The 19,843-nt window shown below is 38.3% G+C and overlaps 1 protein-coding gene across 1 annotated transcript; it reads left to right on the forward strand.

Moving 5' to 3' along the window:
- Positions 1-1,557: 1,557 nt before the first annotated feature.
- On the forward strand, positions 1,558-16,600 carry LOC121942520 (multidrug and toxin extrusion protein 1-like). The gene is made up of 16 exons (XM_042485745.1): positions 1,558-1,849; positions 4,547-4,648; positions 4,763-4,831; positions 5,193-5,341; positions 7,131-7,173; positions 7,305-7,349; positions 7,428-7,525; positions 8,891-8,988; positions 10,817-10,998; positions 11,159-11,267; positions 13,217-13,292; positions 14,743-14,812; positions 14,903-15,035; positions 15,148-15,242; positions 15,338-15,401; positions 15,483-16,600. The coding sequence occupies exons 1-16, from the start codon at positions 1,667-1,669 to the stop codon at positions 15,707-15,709; spliced, it is 1,743 nt and encodes a 580-aa protein (XP_042341679.1). The 5' UTR covers positions 1,558-1,666; the 3' UTR covers positions 15,710-16,600.
- The last annotated feature ends 3,243 nt before the right edge of the window (positions 16,601-19,843 follow it).

The raw sequence follows: 19,843 nt of genomic DNA on the forward strand, positions 1-19,843 counted from the left end.
TCAATTAGCAGATCTTACTCACTCATCATTGTCTCTGTTGTCGTTAGTTATCAAGAAATTCGATTCAGATCTCATTACTTCACAGTGACGGAAACAGATGTTAAGAGGATGCTGTAACATTCACAGGCCAAAGAGTGGCACGTAATTTGCATGATGCAATGGATGGAATGTGTTGACAAACTCACTGCCAAAAACAAGGCCAAAACTTTAAAAGCATGTAGTCCACCAGAAATAGAGCTGACCTTTTGCCATTTAACACCCCTGTTGGCTCAGTTTGTTTATGTGTCCTCCTTGTATGACATATTGGCTTCAAGTCCAGTGTGAGTGTGCGGTTTCTCCTCCGCGTCATGACTGTGGAAAATTAACTTGTGCAAAATAGGAGACACAGACTCTGAACTGTAACCCTAAACAGGTTACTTATTATAATTGGACAATGTTTCCCAGTCTTTACAGAAGAGGACTTAAGAGTCGCTATATAGTGAAAATGTTATTTGTGTCCCACACTTAGATCTGTATCATACTGAAATTGACATGATTTTTGTAGTCTGTTTCATCTTCTGTTTCTAATTTTCTTTACATGATATTTAAAGAAACAAAAAATGGTGGAAATGTTTGTCAGTACTTTGCGTTGACATGGAAACAGTTAGAACAAAGTTATAAATCTTCTTAAATGCAATTTATTTTCTGCAAATAAACCTAGCTTAACAGATCATTTTTACTAGCTATATAAAAATCAAAACTTGGTTGTTTTGCGAACGTAAACCCCTTAAAATCTGAGGAAACTGGCTTGATTTAAAAAAACTTAAAAGCAGGCAGTGACCAACTTAAAAAAATTAAAATTAGCAAGAGATGAGTAAAAAGTTGCAAAAAAAAATACCTGAAATTAGCCAAAGAAAGAAAGAAAGGAAAAGTAAAAGAACCAAAACAGGAAATGACCTAGAAAACATACTAAAACATACTAAATATACAAAATATACATAGTAATACTTTCTTCTTGTGATAAATGTATTTTTCTTGATTTTTTTCCTTAGTTATTTTAATCATTCTCCCTCTCATTTTTGCTGATTTGTTTAGATAATTCCCTTGTCACCTTTTATTATTTTTTCCAAAAATGTTTATTTTATTTTTTATTTTTTGCAGTTTGCGGGCATTTCTTGCCAAGTTGCTGATTGCCTTTTTCCCCATGTTTTTGAAAGATACTATCAAACCAATTTGCTCAATTTTTCAAAGGTTAAATGCATGCGAAGGACTTTAGAACGTAGCAGAAGGAAACTGATGTCAACCCAGGTTTCAAAAGGTTAATAATTGACATTGATATTAAATATGAGGGCTAATGTCTAATATGAGAAGGACAAACTAAAACTAAGGCACACGCACATGCGGGAATACACATTTTATACATATTATATGACTATGAATCTGGGTAAAAACTGAAGCTTATAATAGGTACTTGAATGCAACATTAGGTCCACCGCAGGGCAGTGACGCCCCCAAACTACCCCGCGAGCTGATTGGCTCAGAGTGCACCCCTGTAGCACGTGCGTAACCCCTCCTCCGCCCGGTCCACACGCACATTTAACCCTCCGCGGCTGGCAGTGTGTGTCTCTGTCAGAAAGGCAGCAGGAGCAGAAGTTAGCCCTGCGTGTCTGTTGAGAGCACCAGAGTCATGGACGGTTCCGGTAAAGCAGCAGTGAAGTGTGAAGGAGTGAAGGAGGGTTTGAAAGCAGGTGAAGCGGTGTCCTCTGCTCAGAGCTCCGGTGCTTGCTGCGGTTTGAAGAACATTTGTGGCTTCATCCCGCCGGAATACCGGCACGAGCTGCTACAAGTGTTCAAACTAGCCGGACCAGTGGTAAGACTGACTTAGCTTTACTCTGTATTTGAGCCCTGAACTCAACTTAAAGGTTAAAATTATGTTTGTATGTTGACTTTAACCCTTATAAACCCGGGACGACATCACTTTTGTTGTGCACATTGGTGCGATTTCTGTCAAAAACATGGAGGCATTAAGCAACTTGGTGAGGATTGTTTCACAAATTGCAAGAACTTAGTGCATTTAGAATTTTTTTTTAAAAAAAAAGGACAGGGGAAATGTCTGGGGAAAAAGGGAAAAAAACCTAGGGAAAACGATATTTATAATCATCATAGGTACATATTTATAATTATTTAAATTTTAAAATGATTCCTTTTTTTTAAATGTCTTTTTTAAAAATTGTATTTAAAAAAAATGTATTTGTTTAATTTTGAGGTAATTTTACTGTACCTTTTACTAATTTCTTGGAAATTTTTGACACTCATTGCCTTCCCATGTGCTTGACAGAAATCAAGCCAATTTCCTCAGGTTTCAAAGGGTTAAAATATTATTATTTTTTTAAGGTGTTCACGTTTCTGCCACTTTCTGTGCATTGTGTTTGCAGTAGTATTCAGTTTATTATTTTTAGGAAGCACATATTTGGTAAGGAATACGGTGTGCATTATCAGTTTTAAAAACTCGATAAAGCCAAGTATTGCGATATTTTTTGTGACAATATTTTATCAAAACACAAATGCCAGGTATCAACTTTTAAAAATTATATAAATTAGGAATACTGCAAATATAAACCACCCATTAGGCATCCTACTACATTGTAAACTGAAAAGCTGATCTTATTTTTAAACATAACTGTTAGTTTTTACTTAATTTTGTGAAATTGTTGCAGTTTAAAAATGACAAGTGAATTAACTTGTTCTTTGTAAGTGATAGCAACCATCCAAGTTGGTCGGACAGATGGTGTAAGCTGGTGATTCAATGACTAAAGACGACCATAGGAGACCGATAAATTACACATTTGTATATGTTTTGATTGTATAATTTTGTTTGTTTCGTACCAACACTGGTCTTGTCGTAAAATGCTAAGATTATTTAAGGCAATTGGTTTCCTAGATCTTTTTTCAAGTAAGATCAGCTTTATCTTACAGTGGAATAACTTGGCAGTATACATACATACTTTATGCCACAGTAAAAATGATTGAAGAGATATGAGCAGACTTAAAAATTTATCTTATCAGATAAAACAGATCTTGGCAAAAATTTTCTTTGGGGACATACTTTGCAGTTGACAGAAAGGTACTTAATCTCAATATATAGCAACACAGTGTTATTGTAATACTCATCATATCCTAAATCCATTAAAATCATATTAATATTGCACCGTGACCTGTTATTGTGATAATATCATATTAAGTCCTTCGACAGATATATCTGCTATGTTCTTTGATATGAACAATATGAAAAGATCATTCTTAACAGACACGAGGCAGAAAAAGATGCTTAACCCTCTGTGACCCCTCATAGCACAAATCTGACTCTGAAACCCCTTGGTCCCAAAATGGGACCTTTCTCTAGAACTGCTTTAAAGACACAAAAATGGATTATTTTTCATATGCTAAATGCTCAGTGGTTTGTTTGTTTGTTTGTTTGTTTTTAGCTGAAAGAAGGGAATTAGCATGTATTTGGTCTCTAGTGAAAAATGGAACCGGGGATGAAAGTAACAATTATGATCACACATTGTAATGTAGACTAATTATGGGCGTTGAGGCTGTAATCCTGAAATAAACCAAAAAATACACAACCTGGCCAAGACTAATGCCATATGCATTTCCAGTTTTAGTTATATAAAATAAATTAAGCCCTTAAGTCCCAAAATGCATATAAGGAGTCCCAGCGGGTCAAAGTACTGTAGAATGATCATATTCCCAACAGAGTTTACTGTTTCAGTGCAATGATGTCATTTTTGATGTTAAAGTTTATTATTGAACTGGACAATATCCTGCCTCCATTAGTAAGTTTGTTTGAAAGTATTTGATAACTATACCTAAGGGTTAATTGCATGCATATATATATATATATATGTGGTATGTATATAACATATCAGCTGATATATCAATTTTATACTAACTCTTCAATATTGATATTAAGATTAGCCTCAAAAATCCAGTTTCAGTTGGGCTATGGCATACAGCTTTGTCAAACAAATTTTCAATCATTAAATTATCATAAACAAAAACGGTGAACCTGGAGCCTTTGGCCTCTTAAATGTCTGTGCTCCCTGAGCACTTACACTCATATTGTTGTGCTGTCTGTTTACTGATTTGAATTATTGACCCACTTGCTCGTTTTTGTGCATTTTATTCAAGATCTGATGGGATGTATTACAGTTGCTGAGTCTTATGCCTCAACTTTTTCTTTGTTGTAGATTATTACGTTGTTGGATGATATAAATCAAGTCACTTCTAGGCAGTTGAATACAGTGGGTATTTAGGTGGTTATTTTGAGTATTATTAAGTTGTTACACAACTCATTTAAAATCACTTGGTGAGAGTCACAAATACACATGCTCACATACATATTTGTTGTATTTTTTATTATCATATGGAGGACTAATATACAATAGCCTATTGGGTCTTTTACTGTGATGTCTCAAGTTTATATTTATTTTGCAGGAATATACCTGGTATCTGTATAAACAAGAAAATGAGGAAAGGTATTGTGTTTGTTTTTCTTCTCCAGATCATTTCCCAGTTGATGTTCTTCATGATCAGTTTTGTCAGCACCGTGTTCTGTGGTCACTTGGGAAAAACTGAACTAGCAGCGGTAGCTTTATCAATTGCGGTAAGAAAACTTTCTCAAATTCTATCTGCATTGAGACTGGTATCCCAGCCTGCCAGGACTGGTGCTTCAGTTTTTTTCCCTGAATTGTGTTTTTGTTTTTTTTCCTTTTTGCAGGTTGTTAATGTCACCGGTATTTCCATTGGTGCTGGTTTGGCATTAACTTGTGATACCTTCATATCTCAGGTAGTGTCCTCACCAGTGTTCACCCTTTCACTTAATTTATCTAACAAAGACAGACACGGCTCCTAGTGCTGGTTGTCTTTCCACTTCAGTTTAAATTTCATATTTATTTATATAGCCAAAAATCACAAATCACAATTTGCCTCAGAGGGCATGACAACATGACACCCTCTTTCCTTGGACCCTTAAAGCAGATAAGGAAAAACTCCCTCCAAAAATCCTCCTAAATGGAGAAAAGATGGAAGGGGTTTCTGGGGTCCCTTTTAAAACAACTTAATAATGAACTTTTGTATCATGTTAGTTTTCTTTGACCAGTTGTACATTTGGTTATTGGTGTGATTTGGAATGTCCGTGTTTCATGCAGACGTATGGGAGCGGAAACCTGAAGCGTGTGGGAGTGATTCTCCAGAGGGGGGTTCTGATTCTGCTGCTGGCCTGTTTCCCCTGCTGGGCTGTTCTCATCAACACTGAAGTTCTCTTACTTGCTGTCAGGCAGAGTCCAGAGGTTGCCAGGTTAGTCATTATTAATACCTAAAACAACATCACTTATCCAGACTGACGTTGCATGTACATAAAGATCCACATTATAAACTGACAGCAATCCACATGACAAAATGATACATAGAGGGAGAGAGGGAGAAAAGTGTATATACATATAAAAGCACCACAACTGTCCCTTTTTGACACAAAGGAGCAGCAGTTCTACTCCATTGAGTTCCTCACCCTATCATGTGGTGTGACTGTAGAAAAGTGAGGTTCTGTCCCTTTGCTGCTCACCTTGTACCACAACGGGAGCCATAAACACATGCACAGAAGCCAGTGTGGAATCAAGGAAAAAAATAGTTGGAGGAACTGCCAGGATTGCATATCACTAGAGTTGTACCTTGTATAATTTCATGAGATAAATAATAATAAATAATTAAATAATATTTGATTTATGTATTCCTTGTATTCTGAAAAAAATTCTAAGAACACCTTGAGAAGTCCGAACTTAGCCTAAAAATTCCTTGCAAGGGGCAGTCGATTAGGAGTGATTTAGGAAAAAAATCAGAGCAACTCTGAGCAAGGAATGAAACATTTAAGTTGGTGAGGAACTGTGTCCCACTGTGTTGCTATGTGTGACATTCTTTTCATAGATGTGATTGGTTGTCACAGACCCATCCTTTTGTGAGCCTGCAAGGTGTGGACATGCAGTGGAAATGAAATGAACTGTGTCACAATATGAGACTGAGGGCACTTTTTGTGTGATGACAGACTGCACAGTCGCATGCATCTTAGCGTTGTGATGACGTTATTTATGGTGTTCATTTGGAGATGTGGGAGATGTCATTTTCTTGTTCGCCTAACAAACAGTTAAAGTCTCTTAAAAGTCCTCCTCTCTGCTCCTAACAGTTGTTATTTTTAACTTGATAGCTCTCTTAAGGTCTAAGATGCTTTGTGAATAACTTATCTTTACGAGGAACTAGTCTAAGTTTTAAGGGGAATTTCTTTAAAACTCTCACAATTCTAAGAATTTTCTTAGAATTTCATCACTTGGAGCAACTCTTAGTACTAGTTTTGTGAATACGGCCTCTGCTGAGCACTCTGACAGGCCAAAAATACTGGTATAATGTGCAGGCATTGCAGGTCACTAAATCAACCCTAGATTCCCCCTTGTTGGCTTTATTTTTGTTTTTCAGTGTTGTGACAATGATTTTTGTAGCATCCTCTTGGATGCATGCTGTTCACTTTCTGACATGTGGTTGCTAGCTTTTTATTAGGTCCCAACCTCACCTCCTAACTGTGCCCAGGAGTGTCCTGAACCAAAACATAAGCAGAAAATATGAAAATACAAGCAGAGGGCAAGGGGACTGAAAATACACCACAGCACACTGAGTGTGAGTCGAGTGATGATTGAAAGGGATTCATTTTATTTGAGTTAATACTTTTCTTTTCTTTTCTTTTTCTTTTTTTTGAAAAAAATGCATGTTATATCTTTAAGTCTAATATTCACTCTCCTTTACCTCCATTTCTTGCCTCCACCAACAAGGCCTCATGGTAATGTCTGACTAAATGCTGCAAAATGCTTTCCTATGTTCACTAGTTTGTCTCTTTGTTTGTTTTAAATGAGAGAGAGAGCAGTTTACACACATTTTTAGTTAGATTTATGTAGTGATTTAGATCCACACCCAACATTTTCACCAGAGGATAAATCCCAATGACTCATAGCCTTATATTTTATATATCATATATAGAATTATAGTCATATATTTTAACTCCACAATAACATATGCATATTTGTTTGTTGTCTTTCTGCATGAAGTCTTTCCCAGCTGTATGTGAAGATCTTCATGCCTGCTCTGCCGGTGAGTTTGGTACCTGGAAAGGAAAGAAAGTCTTTACTTTTCAGTTTTTCTTTAATGCGTACTAACAAGTTCATATTTTCCAATAGCATGCCAGTGTGACACTGATTGAATTCTCTATTTCTTCCTTTCAGGCTGCTTTCATGTACCAGTTACAAGGGAGGTACCTTCAAAATCAGGTACGGCAAAGAAATGTTAATGTTTATGGCTGGAGTGTTTTTACAGTTATAACTGATACCAGGTTTTGTGGTTTACAGGGAATTATATGGCCACAGGTTATAACAGGAGCGACTGCAAATATCCTCAACGCAATCATCAACTACATTTTCCTCTACCGTCTGGACTTGGGCATTGCGTGAGTTTTCTTAACATCATCTTTTTGTGTTCAAAGTGAACAGTAATTATGAGAACAGTCATGCCATTGTAAAACCTGGGTCACAGGCTCCATCCAAAATTTCGATTTAAGTATGTAAAAAAAAAAAATGTTAACTATAAAATCACACCAGTAGAAACAAAAAAAAGAAATTAAATAGTGAGGAAAGTTAAAAAAAAAGGGGGGGGGGGATAAAAACACTAAGTAGTGATATAAATCAGAAGTAGCATGATTTCACAGGATGTAACAGGAATGTGCTGTTGTAAAACATACACGCTTATAGCAGGACTGTAAATAAATATAGAAGTGCAAATAGTTTAGTTTTAAAGAAAAGTAAAGTGGCACGTACAGTGATGTGACAGTGACCGGAGTGATGAGCTTAGAGTTCAAAGTAATAGTAGAGTTTAGTAATTATTAGTTCATTATAAGTATCAAATATGTAATTAGAAACAATTGGATGTGCATTCATTTCCGCCATTCATTATTAACATATCACTGACATAATAGCTGATAACTGAGGCCGGAAGCATAATGTTTTTGAGCCGTCCGTCCTTCAGTACTCCCATTCTCTTGAATGCAATATTTCAAGAACGCCATGAGGGAATTTCTTCAAATTTAGCACAAACATCCATTTGTCTTTTGTGTCTCCGTCTGCAACTTTGTGTTTTCATTGCTGACTGTCTTGGCCAGGTCTCCCTTGAAAAAGAGATTCTTAATTTCAATGGGACCAACCTGGTTTAAAAAAGGTTAAATAAATAATTAAATAGTTTGGACTCAAGGATGAAGTAATTGGATTCTAGTGGTCAGAGGTCAAGGTCACAGTGATCTTGCATCTGTCTCATTCTTATGTAAGCAAAAACTAAAAAACACCTTGAGAGAATTTCTAAAAATTTGACACATTTACTTGGACTCAACAAAGAGTTGGTAAGAATTTTGGTGTTTAAAGGTCAAGATCACTATGACCTTGCAAGGTCATGTTAACCTCATAAAACATGTTTTTGGCCATAACTTGAGAATTCATATGCTTAAATTTCACACAAACATAATTATAGAGTTCTGACATTTTATGTCCAAGAGGTCATCGGTCAACTGTGAAATCATAAGGTTCTTAAAAAAACATTTTCTGGCCATTACTCAGTGTCATAAGTCAGAAACAGAAGGGAAGATTTGATTATATACCGATGCGCCAAACTTGGGTGTCCACCTTGAAACTGTGCTGATTGTAGAAATCTTCTGTGCTGCTGGGGGGGAGAAGTGTAATCATCAACAGCTGCCAACAAAGTGTAAATATGAAAGTGCTTTCTACTGTTTTTTCTTTTCTCTAAATGGGCTTTTTTCATCTTGAAGTGGATCTGCTGCAGCTAATGCTATCTCACAGTATTTGCTGGCTGTAGTCTTATTCGTCTACATCTATTGGAGAGGTCTGCATAAGGCCACATGGGGAGGTCAGTTTTTTTCTCTTTGCTTTCGAAGTATTTAATGACAACATGACATTGATTTAAATGTGTTCTTTTCTGCTTATGAAATTTTGGAAAGAATATCGTGCAGATTTCTCTCTCTCAGCATTACAAGTTCTTGGTTATACCAGAGTTTTGGTCCCTCTGGATGTTAATCTCCAGAATTTAACACAATACAATTTTTTACAATATTGATCCCTTTTCATGTGCACTGGTGTGGGACAGTTAATAATTGTATTAAATAATATTGAGGAAGTTCCAGAAGGGCCAACATTTGAGTATACCCATCAAATGGTAATGCTGAGCAAGAGCAATGTGTGGAATTTCCTTTTCAAGTCTTAAGTGATACTTTCCAACATGCATCTGAAATAGCTGTATGTGTGAATCTTTCTCTTAAAACAAACTTCTTATCACTGGATTGAACAAGAGAATTAATGCATTCATCTTCGTATCACCCTTTTCTTCACTCAAGCTCCCAGTCTCTCACAACTTCCTGATTGGTTTTCTGTTGTGAATATTCCAGCTGTAAATGTGCGACAAGATAAGTTAGACTCTGTAACTGTGTAATGTGGTGCAGATGAGAGGTGACAGTGGTGACACCCAAGTTAGGATTTGCTTTTAAGTTTTATAATTTGTCAAAAGACTGTTGTATTAGACTAGTAAATTTTACAAGTAGTGCAGTCATTCTGGTCTTTTTCTGACTTAACTACAAGCTTATTCAATTATTCATGGGTATAAATGAAAACTGAGTGGACCCTTTCAGCCTGAGACAGCCCTAACTGTAAGCTTTATCAAAGGAAAGTCTTTGGTCTACGCTCGTCTCCACATTTGAGACTGACCTGGAAGATGGTTCCACAATAGAAGAGCCTGATAGCTGAAGGCCCTGGCTCCTACTTTTAGAGACCCTTGGAACCACAAGTAACCCTGCATTCTCAGTGCAGTGCTCTGGTAGGATAATAGGGTACTATAAGCTCTGTAAATGTGACAGAGCCTGACCATTCAGAGCTTTGTAAGAAAGGAGAAAGATTTTGAATTCATTTCGGGTTTTACAGGGAGCCAGTGCAGAGAAGCTAAAACTGGAGAAATATGATCTTTTTTCTTCTTTCCTGTTAGTACATGTGCTTCATCATTCTGCATCAGTTGAGGAGTCTTTAGAGGCTTATTAGAGCAACCACATATTAAGGAATTACAGTAGTCCACCCGAGAAGTAACAAGTCCATGGAACACTTTTTCTGCATTTTTAAAATTTTATGCAGGTGGAAGAACACAGACCTTGAAGTTTGTTTTCTATGGGAGTTAAAGGACAAATCTTGATCAAATATTATGTCGTTGCTCTTTACGATGCTGGAGGACAGGGCAATGCCATCTAGATATTATATCTTATATTGAGTTTTTGAGGTGTATGGGGCCAAGCAAAATAACTTCAGTTTTGTCTGAATTTAACACCAGAAAATTGCAGCCCCTTCAGGTTTTTTTGTCCTCAAGGCATGCTTGTAGTTTAGATAACTCTTTGGTTTCTCCTAGTTTGATCGATAGATATAATTGCATATCTTTTGTATAACTTTGGAAGTTTACAGAGTAACTGCTAATAATGTTGCCTGTGGGAAGCATATATAAAGTGAATAGAACTGATCCAAGCACAGAACCTTGTGGAACACCGTAACAAACTTCAGCATGGATAAAGGATTGATCATTAACACATACAAACCGAGATCAGTCTGATAAATGCAATTTAAACCAGCTTAGTGCTGTTCCTTAAAGGCCAATTAAATGTTTCAGTCTCTGTAAATGTAATTTACAGACCTCTGATCCACAGGTTGGTCACTGGACTGCCTGCAGGAGTGGGGAACCTTCGTCCAGCTGGCCATCCCCAGTATGCTCATGCTTTGTCTGGAGTGGTGGATGTTTGAGGTGGGAGGATTCCTGGCTGGAGTGATCAGTGAGGCTGAGCTGGGAGCTCAGTCCATAGCTTATGAGCTGGCAGTTGTAGCTTACATGGTAACTAATGTTTTTCCTGTGATTTATTATGTATTAATTTTTATCACTAACCATCTGCTTTTGTGTTGGCCATTGCTCATGCACATGAAATTATTAGGAAACTGTCAGAAATGTAGCTTGAATACACTTTCGGTGATTACTTATAGATTTTTTCCCATAGTTCCCATTAGGATTCTCTGCTGCTGCCAGTGTACGGGTTGGGAATGCTCTCGGTGCAGGAAACATAGAGCAGGCCAAGCTATCTTGCAAAGTCTCCGTCATTTGTGCATGTAAGACCCAATCCATACTGTACATGTTGCCTGAAATGCCTTTCCACTTGGGCTGAGCAGTTGTAGTAGTTTAGTGGGCATCTGCATTTAGAGCATCTTTGACAACATTGTTTACACGTCTCTACACAAAAAATATCAATGCAGACAACATGTGGACACAGAACAAAAATTTAAAAGCAACACTTTTGTTTTTTCTCCGATTTTTAACAGGTTTAAATTATAGCTCTAAGACTTTTTATGCACTCAGTAGATATATTGAGATATATTGAGTTTTGATCACAAATTAGTCAAAATCCATGTCGCTCTCCTTCTCCAAGATAATCCATCCACCTGACGGTTATGACATATCAAGATGTTGATTAAACAGCATCATTACTACACAGCTGTGCCTTGGGATGGTCGCGATAAAAGGATACTCTAAAATATGCAGTTTGATCACACAACACAATACAAGGTGTTACAAGATTTCAAAAAGAGGCCATGCCGTTGGCATGTTGACTGCTGGAATGTCCACCAGAGCTGTTACCCCTGAACTGAATGTACATTTCACTTCCGTAAGACATTTCTGTTATTTCCAGTAATTTGGCAGTACATCCAACCAGCCTTACAACTACAAAAGTCGTTTACAAGGGCAAACTGCTGTCAGTTCAAATCCCTGGTGAGGACATTAAGCTTGCAGATGAGCTTCCCTGAGATGGTTTGTGTGCAGAAATTCTTCTGTGGCGCAAATCAACTGCATTAGCGATGCAACAGCATTAGCTGTTCATGTGGCTGGTTTTAGACGATTTTGCAGGTGAAGAAGCTGGAGGTGGAGGTCCTGAGCTGTTGTGGTTACATGTGGTCTGCAGTTGTGGGGCCGATTGGATGTACTGCCAAATTAACAGAATCAACAATGGAGATGGCTTATGGTAGTAAAATGAACATTCAGTTCAGGGGCAAAAGCTCTGGTAGACAGTCTTGCAGTCTGCATGTCAGTTGCACACATCTGTGTCATTGTGTTGTGTGATCAATTTGTACATTGAGTGTCCTTTTATTGTGACCATCCCAAGACATATGTGTTTATAAGGAGGTCTTATCAGCATCTTGATACGTCACACTTGTCAGGTGAATGGATTATTTTGGAGAAGTGCTGACTGATACAAATTTCAACAAATTTGTGATCAAAACATGATAGAAATATATCTTTTGAGTGCATAAAAAGTCTTTGAGCTTTAACTTAAATCGGTGAAAAATGGGAGCAAATCCAAAAGTTTTGGGTCAAAACTTTTGTTCAGTACATATGAAAACAGAATTTATAAACAGAAAATACATAGAAAAATCAGTGCATTTGTAATAAAGGAAACTGGTGCTGTTTATTTTAAAGCTACACAGCATCAGATTTTTGAAAAAGTGACTTGATGAAGAAATAAGGTAGTCGTCTAGTTCTTTATGTCCATGACTGTTTTCTGAGTCTCATTACCACTCCTGCTCTAAATATCAGCCCTGTGTAGTTTGGACTGATCTCAAAACCATATTTATGCATTTTGAATGAATTTATATTTGATCTGAAAGTTCATTTTAAATACTCTGATTTTCAGGTGATCAAGCATTGCCTGTGGGTGGAGTTGAATTTATCTTTTGACCCATCAGAGATATGAGAGGTTTCTTGTGATGGCTCAGATTGAATCTGAGGAGTTCATCATACAAATGGCAGCATCAGTAATCACACTTATTATTTAAAAATCATTATAGAAGCCAAAATGTCCTCAGCTTGAATGCATAAACCACAGTTTTGAGCCACAAATTACTTCTCAGACTTAAATCAACCATTTGAAATCATCTGCTTTTTTGTGTGGGAAGTGTTTACTACTTCCCCTGATGATTTTATTATTTTAATTGTTTAAAACACATTTTACATTCAGTGTTCAAATTATCTACAACTTTTTTTTTGTTTTTTTTCCCCATGGCAGTTGTAGTTGCTTGTTTTGTTGCTGCCATTCTTGGTGTTGCCAGGAATGTGACAGGATACATCTTCACATCAGAGCAGTGAGTAAAGTCTTTGACACAATGTTCTTCTCTCTCCTGCACTGACAGACTCATGCTGTCATTTTGTGTATACTTATCTTCAGTCCATGTGACATAGCAGGCTTAATTCCAAACCACTGTCCAAACTGTTATACATTAATTAAGGTCATTATCTTTGTGCTGACTCACAAACACTAAAGTCATCTTCAGTGTTAGTGAGCCCATCTTCACAAAATCTGCAATACAGTATCTGTTAGCCAGTTTGTACTATTGTGGTTAAGCTAACCAAATCCATTCCCAGTTCAAAGTGACAGACAGCATTCCTTAGCCATAATAGTGGTTGGAAGAACTTTCAAAAAATAAACTTAAAACTCTATAAAATAAGACGATACACTAGGAGTGGCACAAAGTGTGTCCTGTTAAAATGTCATTTCATATTACACATTTCTAATTTCATTCTGAGTGTAAAGGTATTGCTTATGTGCAATGTTTTTGTTAGGCTTGGGAGGTATCACAGTATTACACTATACCAAGGTATTTAGAAATCCCAAAGGTATGTTTTTCATAAATACAGACGCGCCTCTTTCTGTTAAACTCATATGTAGTGCACAGCACGCACCACCAGAGCTTACTCTCCAGTCTCTACAGGTGGAACAGACAGCTGAGGTGAAAGACACCGCAACACCTAGTGTTGGAGGAAGAAGTTACAGGACTGTAAACAGCAGGTGGCCAGCAGGCAGCGAGACCTTGGGGATGTTTTTTACATCCAACTTGGTCAATTAAGAATTTGTTTTAGCCAAACCAGAGCTAGTGAGTGCTTGAACAGTGGACTAATTAACTAGATTACAAGCAAGAGTAACCACGATTGTTTGGGTGAGTTTTATTTTGCTCCTGTTGCATTTGAATGAAATGTGTTTTTTGATGAGATAATGAGGCAGTTAAATCTCATCAGGCTTCTGTGACCAAAAGAAAGTAGAACTTAAAAGGTGTACAGTTGAATTTCTGTGTTTATTAGGAAAACAGGTGTGAGAATATTACATTTCTAAACATTTTTCCAGTTAATGCCAGACACTTCATACCGTCATACACCATATATTCTGGTGAAATTTTAATAAGCTATCAAGGTTTGAAAAGTTACATACTGATAAGTTAGACATTCTTAACTGCTCATTAGGCTTAGATGGAATCAGGGTATTACTGTATGCCAGGGTATTCAGAAATCCAGATGAGGGTCTGGGTTGAGGATGGGGGGTGTGGTGTTAGGTAGTGCCACACACAAATACCATCAGATGCTGTATACTCTGGTCAGTTTCAGGAAGGTTTGAAAAAAGTGATTGCACCTGTTTATTGTATTTAATTGTCAGCTGAAGATGGTTCTATATACAGTTACCATACTAAAGTAGTCTTTATTTCTCTTCTTGTCAAACATGTTTTAGTGTCATTAAGACTTAATATCTGTGTGTGTTTTTAGAGACATTATACAGAGAGTTGCTGACGTCATAATCGTAATGTGCATCACGCACATTGGGGATGCTGTTGCGGTAAGAAAGACTTTCATGCAAGCAATCAGGATTTCAGACCCCATATTGACATACATATAATTTGACCAAATGTCTGTTTGATGTGGACAGGCTGTGACTGGAGGTGTTCTCAGAGGAGTAGGGAAGCAGATGATTGGTGCTCTTTGTAACCTTGTGGGATACTACTTCATTGGTTTCCCTATTGGCGTGTCCCTAATGTTTGCAGCAAATATGGGCATTGTAGGTAAGGCCAACCATTAATGTACTGTTCTGCTATAAGTGATGTCTGCAGTCCTATCTCTCTGCAAGTAACGTTCAGGAAAGACATTAAAACTCTTCTGTCACCTCTTCTAAAGGACTATGGACAGGACTTACTATTTGTGTGGTCATGCAGTCGGTTTTCTTTATCACATTTTTGAGCAAACTCAATTGGAAGAAGGCTGCTGAAGAGGTTCGTACTTACTTGTGACCAACATGTGACTTTGCACTACGTCTTGAGATCTTTAAGACCTTTAAACCTCCTTAACAACATTTTGCTCTGATCAGGCTCTTCTGAGAGCAGGAGTCCAGATCAAAGAAGAAAAGGAGATGGTTGGGATGGAAAATACAGGTAAGCTCTGACCTAATAACAGAATCATCCTCATGTAACAGTATTTTCGTCAATGCTAACGGTTCTCCCCTCAACCTCCAGAGTCCCAGGTCAGTGGCTATGCATCCAAATGTGAGAGTGCTGAGGAGGGCCACATGTTTCAGGATGTGCACAATCTAGACCAGAACAAAACCACCACCACTACAGTGGGAAGTGTTCTGTCAATAACACAGCTGGTTGTACGACGTGGTCTTGCACTGCTGCTCATGGTCGCCATCCTCATCGCTGGAATCATCATTAGCAACTTCTTCACCAGGCTGCTGAAATGAGTCATCCAATGATTTAAAACAGACAGTCCGACTAATGGAATGACAGCATGAAGGTACATTTAACAATATTTTCATGTTAACACTGAATCAGCTCTCATTGAAAGAGTGCCATGGGCCACCAAACCTCTCGTATATAACAGGACAGCCACTCTTTGGGAGAGATTTGAATTAAACAAGCCGTTAAGGAGAATTAGCGGACCAAACTTCTTGAAACAAGTAGATGAGTTACAGTCTGGACAGCAACATACACCTCAGCCTTCTATGGTACAGAGGGTAGAAACTGTTTAATGCAACTTTACAAGAATTTCTTGAGGCATGTCATGTTTGAATCACCAGACTGAGCACTAAAAGAAGTGCTGCATTATGTTTTATGTGACATAGTTGAACATGCTGAGTTACATAGCTCAGATAGTGTTAAAACTGGAAATGTTTTGATTTCAGAGTAAAATTCTGACAAGTCCACACACTATGCTTTGGGTTCAAGTTCAAATGAAGACATTTAAATGTGAATGCACATATATGTAAGGTACAGGAAAATAGTGTGCTGCTCATTTTATCATCTATGGCATGTTGTTTAAAGACCAAAACATACAAATACTGACTTTTGTATGGTTCTTTTTAAGAAAGTGTTACTTAATGTATCCTTTTCAGTTTTAATGGATGGATGTAGATATTTCTGAATCAGTATGTAGTAAGTTAAACTTTCTTTTTATGTCTTTGTCAATATTGGTGACAAAAGGAACGAAAATTTTTTTTATTGCCAAATACAGTAATCAAAGCGAAACTCTGCAATACCAAGGAAGTAATACAAGCAATACACTTAGCAATTTCTATTGTGAGTAGTATTTTCATCATTGTCATTCAGTATAAATAAATTGTTGAGGACTTCTACAACTGTGTTGTATGTTTGTGCATTCACAACACGTTTTCATCCCAAATGCAGCTCTGTCAGTGACCTTCTGCGTCTACTTATGATGTTTTAGGTATCCTTCTTCATCAGCTGTTTACGCTCACGGATGCCGTCACAGTAATGTCAGCAAATGCACATGGTGGGGTGGTGAAGCAGCACGGTCTTCATGTTTACGCAACAGAGTGGACCGTCATTAAAACATAATTTTAAGTAACACTGGTAGTATGAGCAATCTGTGCAGTCTAATAATAGCAATTAAAGGACAAGTTTGAGGCGAGGGTGATGAAGCTCAGTGACAGAAGGTAGTGACAGAAAGTAACTGTAGTACAATCAATACAAGCCATAGTTTTCACTGACAGATTTTTAAAAAAAATTCAAGTCATCTCCAAATTAACTGTAAAATCAGGTAACAATTGAGAACATGAAAAAATGTGGGGCAGGGTGGTAACTTTAAATAACTAGCTAAATTAGCAGAAGTAAAGCAGTGAACATGACCTAGAACTGTATGTGAGGGGATGTTTCCAAAGGCTAGGAACTGTGTGGTTAAATCATGCTGGGTGGTGCTCTAAAGTATAAATATTGTTAACTTTAACTCATAAGAAGTATTACCTTTGTCTCTTTCTTGCCAAACTTTGCAGGTCAAACTGAACTTTTTATACATCAACAATATTGCCACCCCAGGTGAACTCAGAAGTGCCTTTTAGAAAATGTGACCTTTGTTCTTGCTCACTCTTGGTCCACTTACAGTATCTGTATTTAATATCCATTAAGTCCATCTGCCTGTCAGTAGGCAGATCTCCTTATACTTAACTTATACAATATTTTCGAATTGTCAGTAAGACACAATTGCATGATGACTGCGTTTCCACTGAGTGATGTTATGGGACTGCTCCTCTGGTGATAACATTGCAAAAAGGTGTGGGTCATTCCTACATTTGCAATATGTAATTATTCATTCAAAAATTCAAAAAAATCTATCTGAATGGACAACTTCCCGTATAGATGCAGTTCACAGAGGTCATTCTGATATTTGCAGTAGGACTTCTGTCAGGTACAAATATCTATCAGAATGGGCTACTTCCTGTTTTAATATTGTTGAATATGGCGTCGGTCTTTCTGTCAGGTGGAGTAGTTAATTCTCTAAGGTACAAAAATGCATGACAATGGACTACTTCCTGTAAAAATGTAGTGAAATGTGACGTGGGTAATTCTGACAGGTGCAGCAGGTCATTCTATCAGCTATAAATAACTATCAGAATGTACTACTTCCTGTGTAGATGTAGTTAAATGTAGCGTAGGTCATTCTATCAAGTACAAAAATCTATCAGAACGGAAGACTTCATGTCTACATATAGTGAAATGTGGCACAGGTCATTGTGACAGGTTCAGTAGGTCATTTTGGCAGGCTGAAGTGTCTCAGAATGGACTTGCATAAATGTAGTTGTATGTGATGTAGGTCATTTTGTCAGGTAGAGTACGTTTTTCTGTTAAGTGCAAATATTCGTCAGAGCGACAAACTGCACCTGTCAGAATTACCTAAGCCACATTTATTTACATCTACACGGGAAGTAATACATTCTCACTAATAACTGTACCTGACCAAACAACCTACTGCACCTGTCAGGATGACATACGCCACATTTCACCACAGCTACCAGGGGGTGGAACAGGGAGGGACTGAGGATGTTAGGAGTGTACCTGGGCTTGGAAGGCATGGTCAGCAGGAACTGGAAGGGGACCTTGTCAGCCATAACCACCAGGCTGGCAAAGTGGAGGTGGATCCTCTCTCAGGACTTCCACAGAGGTTGGACTCTAATTATAAATAACTTAGAATAACTTTGTGGTGTCTCACTGTGGCACTGGTGGACACTATCGAGATGGAGGAGTGGGGCCTGGACTGTGGGTGTGGGTAGGAGAGGAGCCCATCTTCCACAACCTACTCTGGGACCCCACGGAGCTTTGTGAGGGCTGGCATTGTGACACTGGGCCACCTGAGACGGACAAACGGGCTAGACTGGAAGACATCGCAGCAGCTGTCAGAGGAGTCAGGTGTGAAATCTCTGAGACTTCTGGAGAGGCTGAGAGGACAGGTGCTGGTCTCGCTGTATCAGTCAGCCCTGGGCTCCTTCAGTCAGACGAGGGGGGAGGAGCCCCCACTTTTCCTGGTGCTGAGGTTGGCGGCAGGTCCAGAAGGTTGGCAGGAAGAAGGAAAGCTGTTGTCCTTTGCTTCTCTGAGCCTGGGTTGCTTTATTGGTGTCAGGAGGGAAGTTTTGTATACAGCACTGGTGAAAGTTAGGAATTTTGTAGTGTTGAAGGAGGTCAGGGAACATCAGTGGCAGCTTGACCTGGAGGGACAAACACTCCCTCTACCTAAGAGGTCAGGAGATGTACAGTGGAGGATGTTACATGGGGCCCTGGCGACAAACAGCTTTCTGTCTGAAGTGGATGATATTGTGGGGGAGGGCTGCGTGTTCTGTAGCATGTCTGAGTCTGTATACCATGTGATTGTTGAGTGTCGTGTGGGAAGATGGGGGTGGCCTTCTCTGAGGGGCTGTACATACTGGGGCCCAGGAATTCCGCTCTGACCAAGGACAAAAATATTTTGATGAACTTCTTGTTTGGCCAGGCTAAACTGGCTACTTGGCCTACGAGGTGTATCAGATTGCAGGGTTTAGGGCTGGTGGACCCCGAGTTACTGTTTAAGGGGCTGGTTTCTGTGCGCCTAAGGGCTGAGTGTAAATACTATAATGTTGTTAATGACCTCCATGTGTTTCAAAAAATGTGGTCTGTACACGGGGCTGTTTGTAGCATGACAGGGACTGAACTGGTGATCTGTTTAGGGGGGATTGCATGCAGGGGGGTATATGGTATTTTGTATAGTGCTGGAATAAGTACTTAGTGGACATGTTTTCATGAAGGTAGTTTAAAGTCAAAGTCTTCCTCCCTCTTTCTCTCTCTCTTTCTCTCTCTCTCTCTCTCCTATGTATCATTTTGTCATCTACTGTAATTTCACTGTAATATCTTAACGACTTCTATTGCATCCCTGTCTGTCCTGGAAGAGGGTTCCATCCTCAGTCACTCTTCCTGAGGTTTCTACCATTCTTGTCCCTGTTACTGTTTTTTGGGGGGCTAGAAACGTCTTATTGTATACAAAGTGAAAACCAAGATCGAGACAGACCAAAAATGTCAAAATTTAGCATGTTGAAAAAATGGCAAAAACGATA

Source organism: Plectropomus leopardus, chromosome 4, assembly GCF_008729295.1.
Source record: "Plectropomus leopardus isolate mb chromosome 4, YSFRI_Pleo_2.0, whole genome shotgun sequence".
Taxonomy (NCBI): Eukaryota; Metazoa; Chordata; class Actinopteri; order Perciformes; family Serranidae; genus Plectropomus; species Plectropomus leopardus.